Below are 17,437 nucleotides of genomic sequence, written 5' to 3'. Positions count from 1 at the left end.
AAAGGACTAATCAATTATGAAAATAATCATCAATCTGTCATAATAACCATTTTCATAATCGATTAGTTAGTCTTCATACATTATTTTGTTTACATATCAGGAAATAGTGCAGTACACACACTGCTCATGTCCGTAAGTGCCTGAGAACTTGAGTGAATGTGTGGGAAGCAATGCCTCGTGGGCAGGAAGTGAGTGGTTCTAAAGGGAGAAGTTTTTTTTACTTTGATTTTTAGGGGTACTCTATATAATACTCTAGCTTGCTTTTGGGGCACTATGAAGGCAAGAGGAGGCAGAAGCGTCGGTTGGTGGACCACAGAAGAGGAGAATCAGGGCTGCTCTGTGCAAAACTATTACACAGAGCAGGTAAATATAACATGTTTAAAAAAATCAAAAAAAATCACTTTAACCACGTACCAACTGGGCACTTAAACCCCCTTCATAACCAGACCAATTTTCAGCTTAGGTTTCAGCGATTAGTTGACCGATTTTATTGTTTCGGCTAAAAACCTCAAATGTATTATACAATATCTAATCTACAGTGGTAAATATAAAAGCCTAGCTATATGGTTAGGGAAGTAAAATATGTAATCCACTCTGAAAATAACAGCCAGAACATATATATATTTTGTGTTTAACACAATTTTCTATTCTGATTTCTTAAAAGGCTATTGAAGAGGAGGGAGGAAACCCAGATGAAATATGTTCTGAAACTCCAAGCAAAAAGACCCCAAAACGAAGTGGAAGAGGTAAATGTGAAACCATAGCGTTGCCATTGATTCTCCAAGCTCACTGCGAATAGAAGATTCTCTGACCATGTGTTCCAAGATGGATATTTCTATATCAGCCAAAGCGTGGTTTATCTCAGTCGGGGAGGCCGGTGCCTCAACAGACTTATGGGCACACAAAAGTTTAAGCCCAGATGGACGTCGTTGCCATTAAACCAAAGCGTTAGAGAGCGCAAGGTGCGGAAAAATGCTATAGGGAGATTGGTATGGCTCGGAATAAATATAATAGATATGTCCATCTTTAGACTATTTATACAGCCAAACCAGGAGTTTTTCCAGCTATGCAAAGACTCTAGTGATCTAGTGAATTTTTATCAGTAAAGGGCTGTTGTATCGCTTTGGAATCTGTGCCTAAATATTTTATTTTGCTTGCCAATGAAAGGGGAAGGTTTTTATTTTTTTGCTTGCTAAAACATGTTTGGGAAGTGCGTAATTCAAGGCTTCGCTGTTAGATCTATTAAATTCAAAGTTGCTAAAAGTGCCAAATATGAAGTTTGTGTAAAAATGAGGATACTAATATGAGGTTAAGTGACAGTAACAAGTCAACTGTACATAGGGATAATTTGCAATGGTTGGAAGTTGTTTGGATGCCATGTATGGAGGGGTTGTCGGATGGCTTGCGCTAAATTTTCATTAACTATGGCAAACAGGGATGGGGAGGCAGCCCTGCCTAGTGCCGTTAGTGATATTAAAAGTGTTTGGACTTCATCTCTTTGGCGAGAACCACTGCTGAGGAAGAGGAATATAATGACATGATTTTGGAGAGCAATCTAGGGCTCAAACCTATCTGTTGTAAAGAGAGATGGAGAAACGTCCATTTAACCCTATGAGCCCTTTTCGGCATCACAAGCCAAAAGGCAGGTTGAAATGGGAGGCTGATGGGCATATTAAATGAGATGGAGGGTTTTGGTCATATTGTCCCTCGCTTTTTGGCCTGGTACAAAGCTGACCTGATCCCTATGTATCAAAGCTGATAAGTGTGGTTATATGGTTTGCAACTATCTTTGAGAATAGCTTGAGGTCCACATTTGACAGAGAGATGGGTCTGTAATTCCCACAGCTTTTGTGATCCTTCCGTGGCTTGGGTATAACTGCGGTCTGCGCTTGCCGTATCGATGAAGAAATAGTGTAGGAATCGCTTCAAAAGCTTTCGTCTTTATTGGAGCTGAGAGGGGCAAAGGTTTTATAAAAGCGGGGGGGGGGCCTCTAGGCCAGGACTCTTCTCATTTTTAAGGCCTTTAACCACATGCCGACCAGCCGCCGCAGTTATACTGTGGCAGCATGGCTCAGCTGCGAGAATCACTGTCATGGTACATTGTTACCATTGACAGCCACTAGGGGGGCACGTGCGTGCTCCCGAGCCGCTGCGAGTGCCTGGTGGTCTCGAGCACCGCCGGGCTCCCGCAATTGCTCGGGGCACATGGCGAACCGGGAGCTATGTGTAAACAGTTTCCGGTTCTCTGAGGGGAGAACTGACAGAACGTCTTTTCATACAGAGTATGCACAGATGATCTGTTTCCCTGCACAGTCCACATCCGCCTTCAGTTAGAACGCTTCCTAGGATATACATTAACCCCTTCACTGCCCCCTAGTGTTAACCCCTTCACTGCCAGTGGTATTTTTAGTAGCACTGATCGCTGTATTAATGCAATTGGTCCCAAAAATGTGTCCGCCATAATGTCAGTTACAATAAAAATCGCTGATCTCCACCATTACTAGTAAAAAAACAAAAAAAAATTATAAAAATCCCATAAAACTGTTTACTAACTTTTGCGCAAACCAATCAATATACGCTTATTGCTCCTTTATTGCTTTAAAAAAAATAAATGTAGAAGAATACGTATCCTAAACTGAGGGAAAAACATGTTTTATATATAATATATATATTTTTTTTTTTGGGGGGATGTTTATTATAGTAAAAAAGGTGATCAAATACCACCAAAAGAGCTCTATTTGTGTTGAAAAAAGGGCATCGATTTTGTTTGGGAGCCACGTTGCACGACTGCGCAATTGTCGGTTAAAGCGACGCAGTGCCAAATTGCAAAAAATGCTCTGGTCTTTGGTAGAGCTGCACAATTAATCGTTAATCGTGATCTGGATTCTCTCCTGCTGAGTTTGCCGATTATCTGCTCACTCAGCTGTAAAAAGAAAGCATCAGGGCAGTCTGCCAAGTTTATAACTTGAAATGCAGGAAGTTTAACGACTTAAGAGTCCATTCACACAGGGGCAACACGACTTGCAGCGTGACTTTGGAAGGCAACTTGGACACTAACTAAGAGCGAATCACAGCGTGACTTGGGGCGACTTGCAACACGACTTCAAGTAGCCCCCCAGGCCAGGCAACTTTGGCCGCATGCCCTCAACATGGGAAGTGGGTGCTTTGGGGAAGGGGAGCGCCCTGCGGCCCCCAAACCCCGAAGCACATTATCCATATGTTGAGGATCACAAGGGCTTCCCGACAACCCTGGGCATTGGTTGCCGGGGTCTGCAGGGGCTTATCATAATCTGGGAGCCCCCTTTAATAAGGGGTCCCTAAGATCCCGGCCCCCCACCCTATGAGTATGGGGTACATCGTACCCCTACCCATTCACCCAAGGGGGGAAAGTGTCAATAAAAAATGTTGAGGGCCTGGTATGGTTTGGGGCTTGCTCGTCCCCATCCCCTTTCTTGACCGGCTGGGCTGCGTGCTCGGATCAGGGTCTGGTATGGGTTTTGAGAGGACCCCCCACACCTTTTTTTTTTTTTTTTTTTTTTTTTTTTTTTTTTTTTTTTCCGAGAGAGCTTATTATTCTGTGATTGGCCACAGTCATGTTGAAGTCGCTCCAAGTTTCTCTGGGATTCAAACTCAAGTCGTGTCCAAGTTGCCTCCCAAAGTCGTGCTGCAAGTCGTGTTGCCCCTGTATGAATGGACTCTAAAAGTCTAAATCTTTTTCTGACACTTATTAAGTTTTAAAATCAATATTTTGTGCTAGAAAATTACTTGGAACCCCCAAACTAATATTTATTTTTATATATATTATACAAAATATTGATATCTCTCTAAAGCTTGCTCTCACTCTATATATAGAGACCCTAGGGAATAAAATGGCAATTGCTGCAATTTTTTGTCACTGTATTTGCCCAGCAGTCTTTCAAATGCAATTTTTTGGGGGGAAAATACACTTCAATAGAAGAAAAAAACAGTACAGTTAGCACAATTTTTAATTTTTTTTGTCTTAATGTGAAAGATGTTACGGTGCGAGAATCGTGATCTATCCTCGAAGCTAAAAAATAGTGATTCTCATTTTAGCCAGAATCGTGCAGCTCTAGTCTTTGGCCAGCCAAATGGTCCGGGGCTTAAGTGGTTAATGACCTGTAACGATTCCGTAGATTGAATTGGATCTTCTAGGTCAGTAATGGCGAACCTTGGCACCCCAGATGTTTTTGAACTACATTTTCCATGATGCTCAGCTACAGTGCATGAGCATTGTGGGAAATGTAGTTCAAAAACATCTGAGGTGCCGAGGTTTGCCATCACAGTTCTAGGTCCCTCAGCGTTGTGTTCCAGGATGGTAGGTAAAGCGGTTTCCTGGATATAAGTGGACATATCCACTGTTCCTAGGCATAGAAATGCCTAAACTCCAAAATTATTTATTAGCTCTTATGTATTTTGTTGTTAGAAGACGTGATAAGGTAAGGAATAGACTGTCTTGTCTCGGGTGTATGATACGCGATAAATGTATACCACGTTTATTAGTTTGTGTATATCTCTCATCTTATCCCTTGCTAAAAAAGAGCAGTCCGCAAACGGGCAAGGGAGGTCTTGGAGGAGCAGACAGAAGCAGAAAGCAAGTACCATAAGTCATCTTCCTTTTTGAAGACCAAGCGGCTCTTTGGAATAAAGTTCCAAAACTCGATGCTTTCTCCCAGGTTTCAAGGTCAACTGACCTAGCATTCGAGGATATGGGAGTGTTAAGAGATCCCATGGACAAAAGGATGGATCAACAACTTAAAAGGGCTTGGCAATCCATCATGGGCAATCTCAAACCAGCCATGGCGACTACTTGTGTCCAGAAATATGGATTATTGGGTAAATCGGCTTAAGGCCCATAGTATAGCAAATTCACCCAAGCAAGAAATTCTTGATTCTTTCTTAACCCTGACGGTGACTGTAGCTTATATTTCAGACACATCAGCAGAGTCTATAAAAATAACAGCAAGATCTGCAGCCCTAACTAACATCCAGGAGGGCGCTGTGGTTGAAGACCTGGCTGGGGGACGCAGCATCCAAAAGCAAACTTTGTGGGGTTCTGTTCATGGGAGATTTATTAGGACAGCAGGTACAAAGTCATTGCCTGTCAAAGAAAAAGCTACCAGTTTAAGTGGCTTTTTCGATCTCCAAAGGGCTCAGGAACAAAGTAGCAAAGCCCAGGCAAAGCAAAGAAATTGGTAATCACAGAAGGGCAAAGGAAATGTCCTTTTTCCATCCTCCTGCGTCAACCAGGAAAACGCAATGATTCTTCATTGCTGTTCTTGTCTGCAGGCCATCTCAAAGGCACACTAAACTAAGTGGCAGGTTTTTTATTTTTTTTATTTTTTTCTGAGCAGGCAGAAAATTCAGGAGGCAAAGTGGAGATTGAATCTAAACATTTTTTCATTGATCACCAGGACCTGGGGCCATCCACAGGTGGCCCTGTTTGCATCAAAGGAAAATGCACAGCTCCCTCATTTCTTTTCTCTGCACAGAAACGACCATTCTAAAGGGATAGATGCCTTGGCATACCCTTGGAATTTTCACCTGGGGTATGCCTTTACCTCATTCCAGCTAATTCCGCTAGTATTGATAAAAATACAGAAGGAAAGGGTGTCAGTAATCTTGATTAATCCATTCTGGCCAAAGAGAGCTTTGTTTTCCACCATTCTGCAAATGGCAGTCAAACCATTTTAGCAGCTTCCTCTCAGATAGGATTTGCTTCTACATGGTCCAATGCATTTTACCTGGCTGTTGCCAGGTTAAGCCTCACTGCCTGGTATCCGGGGAGCAGCTGTTAAGGGACAAGGGTTTGTCAGAACCTTTTAATAACCACTTTACTTTCCAGTAGGAAGAAAGTAACTAGAACTATTTATGCCAAGGTTTGGAATGTCTACAATTCTTCGTGTCATTCAGCAGATACAACTGTGGAAGACATTATCTCAATATCGGAATTCTTGCAAAATTGTGCAGACAAGGGTCTTGCAGTCGGCACTCTTAAAGTGCAAGTGGCTGCATTTGGGTTTTTCAGGAGAAACCAATTTCTTTGGTCACAAGATTTTATTTCTTGGCACTTACCAGATCTAGGCCAGGTAAGCATTTTTCCAAATGGGATCTGTCAGTGGTTTTGCAAGCCCTCATAAAGGAACCGTTTGAACCACTACAAGCAAATTATTTATAGAATTTCACTTTCAAGACTGTATTTCTAGTTGCAATCACTTCTGCAAGAAGAATCGTTGAACCGCATGCAGTATTGGTTAAAGAACTTTTTTTTGTCCATTTTACCCAGACAGGATTGTATTTAAAACGGATCTGTTTTTTTTTTTTTTTTTGTCAAAAGTAGACAGTTCAGAACTGGTCGCACAAGATCATCCTGCCAGCCTTTTGCAGAAACCCTTTGGGGGTGTTGAAGTCTTTTTCACAACTTGGATGTGAGAAGAACCCTATTACATTACCTGGAAGTAATGGAATATTTTAGGTCCTTGGACTCTTTTCTGCAAACACAAAGGGCCCCCAAGCATCAAATGGGTCAATTGCTAGATGGCTTAAATCGGCTATTTTGGTAGCCTACTCTCAGATGGGACTATCTCCCCCCTCTGCGAATTGGAGCACACTACAGGGGCTCTAGTCACTATATGGGCAGAAAAAGCTGGTATCGCCCCCCCAGATCAAATTTGTAAGGTGGCTACGCGGTCAACGTTTGTCCGTCATTACAGACTGGATCTTCTGTCAGCAGGTGATCAGGTTTGTGGCAGGCTGTGGTCCCTCCCTAATTGGCAAGTCTCATTATTCCTCAAGTGCTGTCCTGAAAGATGTTTAGGGAAATGTTAAACTTACCGGTAACGTGTTTTCCAGGAGTCTTTCAGGACGGCAAAGACCCACCCTTTTTTTATATGCTGTGTCTAATCAACCATATTATGTGTTCCAGCCTGGGCTGGAGGTTCTCTACTACTGTCAACATGTAGGAAGGAGCCTCCTTTTTTAAATTTCAATGGAAGTTGTGTTTCCTGTTGGCAAGTGGGAAGAGCCACTCTCTCAGGTGCTATCCTGAAAAGATCCCTGGAAAACAAGTTACCGGTAAGTCCAACTTGACTTTTTCCAGATCTTTCAAAGATGTTGGATCTGGGTAGTTTGCTCTTGCAAAATGTCATGGTCATTTAACTTGGTCACCGTGTCCTCTATTGTACAGTAAACGTTTATGGGGAACTGTCAAAGTAGGGTCCCTTAGAATGGACCATAGGGCGAGTACATGGATTGAAAATCGATGCTATAAAAATTCCCTGATTTCTGTAAAAATGTCACTGACAGGGAAGGGGTTAACTGTTCCCTGGAAGGTGATTCTAACTGAAAGGGGAGCGGACTGACTAGAGTAAGTGACGGATCGTGGTTCCTAGCTAATGGGAACACACGATCTGTCACTCCTCCCAGAACAGGGAAGTGTGTGTTCACACACGCACACACACTCGTCCCTGTTCTGTGTCTCGTGCTAGAGATCACTTGTGGCTGGCAGTCATCATGACCGCCGGCCAAGAGCATCAGCACCCCAGCTGTGCAGTACGTGCCTGCTACCCCAATCCCGCAAGCAGATGTATAGCTACAAGGGTTCATGGGATTGTACCAATCTGCCAGCAGTATGACGGCTGGTTGGCAAGCGGTTAATGTGGAAAAATGTAAAATAATGCATTTAAGTGGCAAATATATGAATGCGATATACTCCTTGAGGAGAAGCAAGGATGGAAAAGGACCTGAGACACTCGAGAGGGCATATTTCAATTTACAAATACCATACTGGTGACCCCACAAAATGGAATAAAACTTTTCCACAGAAGGGCGCTTAAAGCGGAGGTCCACCCTAAAGTGGAGCTTCCGCTCATTGGAACCCTATGTAACTATTTGCTCTACCTCCTCTATGCGGAGGTCTGAGAAGCTCCTGTTTGTAAGAGTGCTCCAGCCTGTTTACATAGACCGCTATATCTTGGTGGGTTGGAAGCGCTTTAATATAGGATAACGCGGTTCTATCTGCTCCAGGAATCATCCCTCACAAGTGTCCCAGGGATGAATGGGACACGGAGTCCCATTCATCCCTGGGACACTTGTGAGGGATGATTCCTGGAGCAGATAGAACCGCGTTCTGGAGCAATCTGGTGCACTGCCAGTGTGAAGGTGGTAGGGTGTCTGAGGAGCAGTGAGAAGCTTGGTCGGAGACGGAGCTGAAAGAGATCACGTTCTATTTTGCAGTGCACTAGGCCACACCCCCCACATCTTTAATTCTAACATTACACATACTATTGAGTTGCACACAGTGCAACTAAACTTAATAGTGGGCTTATGGTGTTCCTTTTTAAATCACTGCCTCATTTTGCCTTTTGAACAGTCTATGCCTCAAATTGTATTAAAATATTGTTAAACTGTATTTTGGTAGTCCGTATTTCTTATTTTTTCCATCTTTAGCAAAGACAACTTGCGTTTTATTGAATACCTAACATTAAGTGCAGTTGTAAGGAAGCAAGTAATTTTTATGCCATATTTTGTTTTGTTTGGAATAGTTCGAAAACAAGAGGAGGAAGCTGAAGATAATGGCTTAGAAGAAGATTCAGGAGATAGCCAGGTAGTAAATCTTGAATGTGGATAGATGTGTTGCTACAAAATAGTTCAAATGTCTTTTCTGCTTTATGTGTAGTTTTTTATGCAATTTCCTCTTCATATTCAATATAAACACCTGAGTGTTCTAAGTTCTTCAGATTTAAGTGGGGTTTTTAATACACGTTGTTTAATATACGTTGTTCAATTTACGGAGTTCCTGAGAGCTGTTGTGGGATTGTGTATTTGTCCGGGTGTACCGTTTGGGTGTAAGCGGTAGGACTTGAATTTTATTTCCACTTCTGCAGTCAATTATGGGAGGACTCCACACATCATAGGCAGCAGGCCATGAGCAAGACTGCAAGCTACTCCTGAAAAATTTGAAATGAGTGGAAACCTAATCTGTCCCCACTGACAGAGGGATTCACTGAGTTCCCCCCACTCGCATACTATGCGGCATACCAGCCTCTAGATATTTAACACTTTGTTAGGACCAACAATTTTAAATTCTGCCAGTACATCAGACAGGGTTAATTATATTGCATTACGTTAACTCAGGGGTTGACAAATTTGCTTGGAATCTAGGAGCCAGCTAAAAAAGTTAGGAGCCAGGTCCGTGACGGTGATCTGGACCTGTCCCTGGCCTGACATGGAGACGAGTGAGGGGAAGATAGCCCCCAGCCCCCCACCTGTCTCCAAGTCATTGCCCATAGCTCTTAGAGGGACATTTTTAAATTGCATTTTAGTGTATGAGATATGGTCTCTCTGACCCCAGATCTCATATATAAAAGAGGACCTGTCATGCTTTTTTCTATTACAAGGGATTTTTACATTCCTTGTAATAGGAATAAAAGTGACACACTTTTTTTTTTTTTTTTTTTAAAAGAACAGTGAAAAAAATAAAAATAAAAGTTAAAATAAGAAAAAAAAAAGTTTTAAATGCGCCCTGTCTCGCCAAGCTTGCGTGCAGAAGCGAACGCATATATGAAAGCGGTGTTCAAACCACACATGTGAGGTATCGATGCGATCGGTAGAGTAAGAGCAATAATTCTAGCCCCAGACCTCCTCTGTAACTCAAAACGTGCAACCTATAGAATTTTTTAAACGTCGCCTATGGAGATTTTAAAGGGTAAAAGTTTGTCGCCATTCCATGAGCGGGCGCAATTTTGAAGCGTGACATGTTGGGTACCGATTTTACTCGGCGTAACATTATCTTTCACAATATAAAAAAAAAAAAATTGGGCTAACTTTACTGTTGTGTGTGTTTTTTTTTTTTTTTTTATTAAATAAAAAAAATTTTCCCCAAAAAAAGTGCGCTTGTAAGTCCGCTGTGCAAATACGGTGTGACAGACAGTATTGCAACGACCACCATTTTACTCTCTAGGGTGTTAGAATAAAAAAATTATATATATATATAACATTTTTTTGTTTAGGGGTTCTAAGTAAAGGGATGGAGAAAGACTGACAGGCAATCCCATTAGCATTGTTGGTTGTAATTCCAACGGCCACCACAAGAGGGTGCCAGATTCCAGAAGGAACCATAGGATCACAGAAGGCCTCAAAGCCGGGGGCTCAATTGCCGGCCGCCTGCGGCGCGGCCCGACGCGATCGCGCGCGGGGGGGGGGGGGGGGGGGGGAGAACCTGTAACAAATGTAAGGCCTCATGCGTGCACACAAGCTTTAAAGCACTGCTTTTTCAGGCGCTTTTTGTTTTATATTTGACTCCAACTGCCCCTTCATGGCAACCTGTGTCCGTGCACACAATAGTGGTCCCATGTTAATGCATTCTAATGTCCAGCATTCTGGCTAATCTATTAACGCCAGATACGGGACTGCGTGCATGCGATTACAAAATATGGCTTTTTACAGTGTGTTTGCTGCTGCTTGTAGGAGAAAAAAAGCATCAATTCAATGTGCAAGCAGGTGTTATCCCAGTTTTTCTGCAAATTGGAAATGTGCTAAATAGAAAAGTCGTCTAGTTCCACTTTGTGGACCAAGCATGTCCAATGTAAGGGTACGTATGTAAGAGTCTACAACCACTTTAAAGTAGATTTCCAGCCTAACACTAACTAGTCTTAAAATGTTCCGTCCCCAATCCTTCTTCCTTTGCCATCTAATCTGAATAAAGATGTGTCCAGACACATCCACTTTACTCCAGTCGTAGTCCTCGTTTCTGTGTCAGTGAATGCTGCAAAGGAAAGGGAGCAAGGGAACCTATGAGCGATGTCATGGCTCCTGGCATTCCCAGCTTCTGTTGAGCACTTTGTCTCCCCTGCATTTGCCACTCTCTCTAACACTGGTTCGTGTGACTGGACCAGAGTGGACTAAAAAAAGGGGGGGGGGGGGCAGAAGAGTCTTTAATAACTGTTTATTGTTGGGCTGAAATTCTGCATTAGGCTGGGTTCACACCGCTGCGGGGGGAGAACCGGATGTGATTCGCACAGCAAATCACATCCGATCTCCGTAGCGCTGCGAGTTCAGCCATACAGATAGTATGGCTGAACTCGCAGCGGTCCCGCAGCAAACTCGCACGGGACCCTTTTTTGGGTCCGCAACGGAATCGGATCGCATGGGGGTTCACACCATGCGATCCGATTCCTGTGCGAGTCGGCAGATCGCACTGCGATAATTATACAAGATGACCTTGTCACGTTAATAAGTAGCAAATATCAAGATCTTTGGTCACCTTTTATTTCAAACCGTTTCATATTCTGATGCTAGGCTAAGCAAGATAAAAACTCTAAATAAATATTATTTTTTTTTTTTTTTTTTTTTTTTTACAGGAAAATGAAGAGACCAGTTTGGAGCAAGGTACTATCTAATATTACACCCATATCCTACAGTTCATGGTGGGGTTCCCCACAAGTAGAGTGGACTTGTACACAAATGTTAACATTTTTACAGCCTTGCTGGCATGTAATGAAAGTGTTTTCAAATGGCAGTTCTAGAGAAAATGCTGTTACAAAACCACAAGCCTAGATATTTGGCAATGTTATCTGTGCTGAAGGCAAGTTTTAATTAGGTCCTCCCCAACAGCTGTGATCAGATACATAGGCTTTGGCTTTTGTGTTTAGCCCTGGGAAAAGAGCAGTGTTTTCTTTTAGAAAAACAAATATTTCAAACCTTCTGTTTCTATGTATTCATCTCTGAAAATCTAACCTTTGGCATAAGTCCACTTTAATGTGCCTGCAGTTCGGTTGAGGCATGGGCCACAGAGATTGGAAATGTAAATTGCCAGATCTGTGAAATTCATCTTGATTACTTAAAAATTACTATAGTTAATATAAGTAAAGTAACCTTTGGACTTCATAGATCTGGAGATTAAAGGTGTATTAAGCTTTTAGTTAACCGAACTGCGTTACAGTTGCAATGACAGTCAAATCGGTGGCTGCGTGAAGATAGAGGTAAATGACGAACAAGCATACTTCTGTCTTGGGATTAAGCTTTTATTTGCTGCATTTCGGATGTTTGGAAGATCACTAAATGCTGAAAATGGATTTCACAAACAAAATGGATTTTCTCTGAAATTTGAACATTTCTTGAAATACTAAAACAAATGGACAATTTCAGCAGTCGAGAAGAACACAGAATATCCACATTTCAAGTTGGGATGGAGTTCAAGATGACCAGAAGCATCTTTGGTGTTTGCAGCTTTTCTTATAGGTTTGGCCACGTTCAGTGTTTAGTTGGCGATATACTTTTTAGGTTTAGTGTGCAAATATGTGAACTAAAAATCTATACATATATATATATATATATATATATATATATATATATTTAAAAAAAAAAAAAAAAACTTTACATAACACAATTTTCCAATCTCTGTGCCTAGTTTTCTAATTTGGCAGTCATGCCAGTTCCACGTTTGTAATTTTTGTTTTTTCCCTGGTCATTAAATTGTGCCGTTCTATTCCTATTAAATCTATAGAAAATGAGAAAGTGCTCGAGATATTGGGGGACAGTGATAAATCTGAACAGCTTAAAGAAGAGGCTCTAGAAGTGGAGGAGTCAGTTGATCAAGATAACAGTTGCGATGAATCCCAGAAGACCGAGGAAGAAGTTTTTGTCACCATTGAATCTGCTGATAACACGTTAGATTTAGATGACGAAGCAAATAAAGATTGTGAAGCTGAAGAAACTATTCCTTTAGGTCCAGATGATAGGGAGTGTTTAGAACAAAATATGATTAAGGACACGGACTCTGAAATAGCCATAGATAGCACAGGTGGTCAGAGTAGCCAGATGGAACCCAGTCTTGATAACTTGGAAGATGAGATGAAGACGCAAGCTGATGAGGAAGCTAAAGATGGTGAGCAAGCATTGAAGAATGAAAACACAGAAGCAGCATCTACTAAAGTATCCTCTACAAAAGAGGACGATCAGAGAATGAGGTTTGTTTTTTTTCTCAGTATTAGACCAGATTTGTTTTTCTTTTCAAAGGTACTTTGAAATATGGTTTTCTTTGGCATATTTTCTAGTAAAGCCAATTAGACTTTTGAGATTTTTCCTTTCATGTCAACTTTATACTTGATTTTGTTGAAACAAAATCTACTTAACATAATTTTAATGTTTTGCATGTCTTAAACAAACATTTGTGGCCAGCTGTATCGAAGGTCTTGAAAACGACTGTTGACTAGTATTTTCTCTCTTTAGTTTGACTGAAGAGGAAGCTGACGGGAGCCTCAAAACCGACGAGAAGGGTATGTGTAATATAGCTTTTTTATTTTAATCCCCCCCCCCCGACACTGAAGCGATCATTTTGTCAGCCTTTTGCATAAAGGTGTCTGTCTCGTTCCTGTCTAAAGTACAAGTTTAATATTGTAAGTGAAAAATGGTAAACTCTTTTCGAAAACCGTATGTTATACGATAAAGTACAGCCAAAGCTAGTTTGGCTGTACTTCTCCTGTGGATCACAGGAGTGCAGTTTTTTGTAATGCAGTACTGTGACCCGTTTGCAGCAGACAGCGGGCTGAAGCCTGCTGTTTTGTCACAGAGCTGGTCCAGGCTTGGAGAAGATTGCGTCCATATGGGTAGATCCACCCATATGCCTGGACCGGCACCCAGCTCAGCCTCTTGGCGAGCTGCTGAGAGACTGAAACGGCTGTTTCTGACAACTCCATAGCCCAGGGGGTGGCATTCGGAGCAGAAAGCCTCTGACAGTAGCCAGCTCTCTGCTCATGGAGCTGTTAGAAACCAAGCGCTCGATTCTCCCCAGCAGGGGGGACAGATGCTGCATGGAACCAATGCTGCATCCAGCTAGGCAAGTATGCAAAAAAACCTATGCGTCTTTTAAAGCTGACGTCCAGATGCATATAAAACGACAATTTAATGCTGATTTGTGATTATCAATATATCATTAAATTTTATTTTGAAATGCAGTGTCAGTACTTGAATTCACGCTGGTGGCTGCCTCTTGCAGTACTCAGACTGGGAGAAGTTGACTGCTTGTGCTGCTTCGATCAGTTGTGCTTATGGCAAACAAGGGACATGCTGATAGGAAGAGAGCAGGGTTATGAGTTCATCAGTCTCAGTTTTTCTTTCACTGTCCAATTTTATAGGCTGGGTCATGACCTGTAAAGATTGATTAAATGTAGCAGACAAAACTAACCCTCAGTGCTGGATGGAAAGAAATTTTAAAATCTTTTGGCAGGTAAAGCAGCCCTTATATATTTCAAGAGCTGTTTGAGTCCAGGTTCACACTGCTGGGAGTTAGAAACAATTTGAAACTGGCAATGCGGTCTTAGTTCGGGGGCGATTTGACAGGCATCTGTGCAAGTTCATGCACAGATGTCCATTCAAATCACCCCTGAAGTTGCCAAAAGTAGTACAGGAACTATTTTTGGGAATTGATACGGTACCATTGCTGGCAATGGCCGCCGATTTGACCCAATGTGAATGTGGGCTAATGCAGTTACATTTGATTTCACAAACTTTACAACCTTGGGAACAAAGAAAATGGTGGTTACACGTACAAAAATTTGGACAAACCTGTTGAAGTATTAGTCAGAGTTGTCATAAACAGCAGGCAGCTGAGTTTGGCAACTGGAAGATGTAAAAGATGGAAGCCCATTTATAATGGGTTTACTTTAAAATTAGCTGTCTTAAGTGTTTAGGGGTGGGACTTTCCACTGTGGTACTGAGCGCTATGTATATACAGTAGTATGTCTGTAATGAAAAGAAAACTTTGCACTCTGCGTTTCAGGCACATGTGGAAAAAAAAGCGAATGCTTTAAATGAGTGGTTGGATAGATATTTAAATATTATATTTATATTCTCTCCCTCACATTTTTGTAAATATTTTATTATATCTTTTCATGTGACAACACTGAACAAAGTGTGTACAGCTTGTATAACCGCGTCAATTTGCCGTCCCCTCAAAATACTCAACGCCCAGCCATTAATGTCTAAACTGCTGGCAACAAAAGTGAGTACACCCATGAGTAAAATTGGCCAAATCGGGGCCCAATTGACCATTTTCCCTCCCCGGTGTCCTGTGACTCGTTTTACAAGGACTCGGGTGTGATTGGGGTGCAGGTGTGTTAAATTTTGTATCTCTCTCATACTAGTCACTGAAAGTTCAACATGGCACCTCGTGGCAAAGCACTCTCTGAGAATCTGAAAAAAAATTGTTGTTCTACATAGATGGCCTAGGCTATAAAAATATTAGCAAGACCCTTAAACTGAGCTGCAGCACGGTGTCCAAGTCCATACAATGGTTTAACAGAACAGTTTCCACTCAGAACAGGCCTCATCATGGTGGGCCAAAGAAGTTGAGTGCATGTGCTCAGCGTCGTATCCAGAGGTTGTCTTTGGGAAATAGAGAGAAATTGGGGGGAAAACACTGCGCTATAGCTAAAGTGAGGATCAGCGGCTAACACCCAAACAAACAAAGTTCAGTGAAAATGGGGAAAAAAAGGTGGAGTAGCGCTAGTGAAAGAATAAAGAAATAACTCAAAAAATTGTATATTGAGGAGCGATAGTAGTAAAACTAATACTATACCACATACATGTGACAAAATATGTGAAAATGCATAAAACGAAATACAAATATTAGTTCGCTAGATATGTGGATACACAATATATGTATAAGTGCACACAAATCTTGGTGAAAGTTAGTGACTGAAATATAAGTCCCAACAAAACAGTCCACATATGTTGGGTAGTGAACAAGTGTCAATGTTAGTCTTCCCAACAAAAAGATCAGGCAGCCCACAATTCAGTTGGACCGGGAACAGCGACTTGTCTGGAGTAATTTCAGAGAAAAATAAATACTCTTACCAGAGAGAATGGACCCATCTGTCATGACAGTGGGTCAACTGCGCTTGTAATCCCAGGTGATGTCAATCAGGTATTGTAAGTTGGTGGTAGGGCCACGTAAATCACCGCGCTGTCTCCGGATTTCACGGACTTCCAGTATCAGAGGCTGTAACGTATGTCATGTGCTGTCCTCCATGGCCTCCGAGGAGCTCAAGTTCAGCATGGAGGACAGCACATGACGTACGTTACAGCCTCTGATAATGGAAGTCCGTGAAATCCGGAGACAGCGCGGTGATTTACGTGGACCTACCACCAACTTACAATACCTGATTGACATCACCTGGGATTACAAGCGCAGTTGACCCACTGTCATATGACAGATGGGTCCATTCTCTCTGGTAAGAGTATTTATTTTTCTCTGAAATTACTCCAGACAAGTCGCTGTTCCCGGTCCAACTGAATTGTGGGTTGCCTGATCTTTTCGTTGGGAAGACTAACATTGACACTTGTTCACTACCCAACATATGTGGACTGTTTTTGTTGGGACTTATATTTCAGTCACTGACTTTCACCAAGATTTGTGTGCACTTATACATATATTGTGTATCCACATATCTAGCGAACTAATATTTGTATTTCGTTTTATGCATTTTCACATATTTTGTCACATGTATGTGGTATAGTATTAGTTTTACTACTATCGCTCCTCAATATACAATTTTTTTTAGTTATTTCTTTATTCATTCACTAACGCTACACCACTTTTTTTTCACTATTTGGGAAATAGAGGTATGAGTGCTGCCAGCATTGTTGCAGGGGTGGGGGGAGTGTGGTGGGGGGGTGATGCTGCACACTGCATCAAATTGGTCTGCATGGCTGTCATCCCAGAAGGAAGCCTCTTCTAAAGATGATGCACAAAGCCTGCAAACAGTTTGCTGAAGACAAGCAGACTAAGTACATGGAACACTAGGGACACTGGAACCATGTCCTGTGGTCTGATGAGTCAAAGATAAACTTATTTGGCTCAGATGGTGTCAAGCGTGTGTGGCGGCAACCAGGTGAGTACAATGACAACTGTGTTTTGTCTACAGTAGTCAAGCATGGGGGTGGGAGTGTCATGGTCTGGGACTGCATGAGTGCTATCGGCACCGGGGAGCTACAGTTCATTGAGGGAACCATGAATGCCAACATGTACTGTGACACACTGAAGCAGAGCATGATACCCTCCCTTCAGAGACTGGGCCGCAGGGTAGTATTCCAACATAACACCAAACGCACTTCCAAGATGATCACTGCCTTGCTAAAGAAGCTGAGGGTATAGGTGATGGACTTGCCAAGGTCTCCAGACCTAAACCCTATTGAGCATCTGTGGGGCATCCTCAAATGAAAGGTGGACGAGCGCAAGGTCTCGAACATCCACCAGCTCCGTGATGTCATAGAGGAGTGGAAGAGGGCTCCAGTGGCAACCTTTGAAGCTCTGGTGAACTCCATGCCCAAGAGGGTTAAGGCAGTGCTGAAAAAGGTGGCTACACAAAATATTGTCACTTTGGGTCCAATTTGGACATTTTCACTTAGGGAAGTACTC

General features: G+C 42.2%; 1 protein-coding gene across 1 annotated transcript in view; it reads left to right on the top strand.

Annotated features, from left to right (window-relative positions):
• The window catches only part of LOC143974427 (scaffold attachment factor B2-like), a 117,949-nt gene that overhangs the window by 20,496 nt on the left and 80,016 nt on the right, over window positions 1-17,437 (top strand). Inside the window, exons 2-6 of the mRNA XM_077475804.1 lie at window positions 665-746; window positions 8,562-8,623; window positions 11,379-11,406; window positions 12,524-12,986; window positions 13,249-13,295. Of these exons, the coding sequence (XP_077331930.1) occupies window positions 665-746; window positions 8,562-8,623; window positions 11,379-11,406; window positions 12,524-12,986; window positions 13,249-13,295 (682 nt within the window). The remainder of the gene's footprint in view (window positions 1-664; window positions 747-8,561; window positions 8,624-11,378; window positions 11,407-12,523; window positions 12,987-13,248; window positions 13,296-17,437) is intronic.

The sequence above is a fragment of the Lithobates pipiens genome, unplaced genomic scaffold (assembly GCF_037356315.1).
Source record: "Lithobates pipiens isolate NorthernLeopardFrog02 unplaced genomic scaffold, aLitPip1_a1.2 Scaffold_13, whole genome shotgun sequence".
NCBI lineage: Eukaryota > Metazoa > Chordata > Amphibia > Anura > Ranidae > Lithobates > Lithobates pipiens.
The sequence above is the reverse complement of the archived record's forward strand: the minus strand, read 5'-3'. Positions and strand labels throughout refer to the sequence as shown.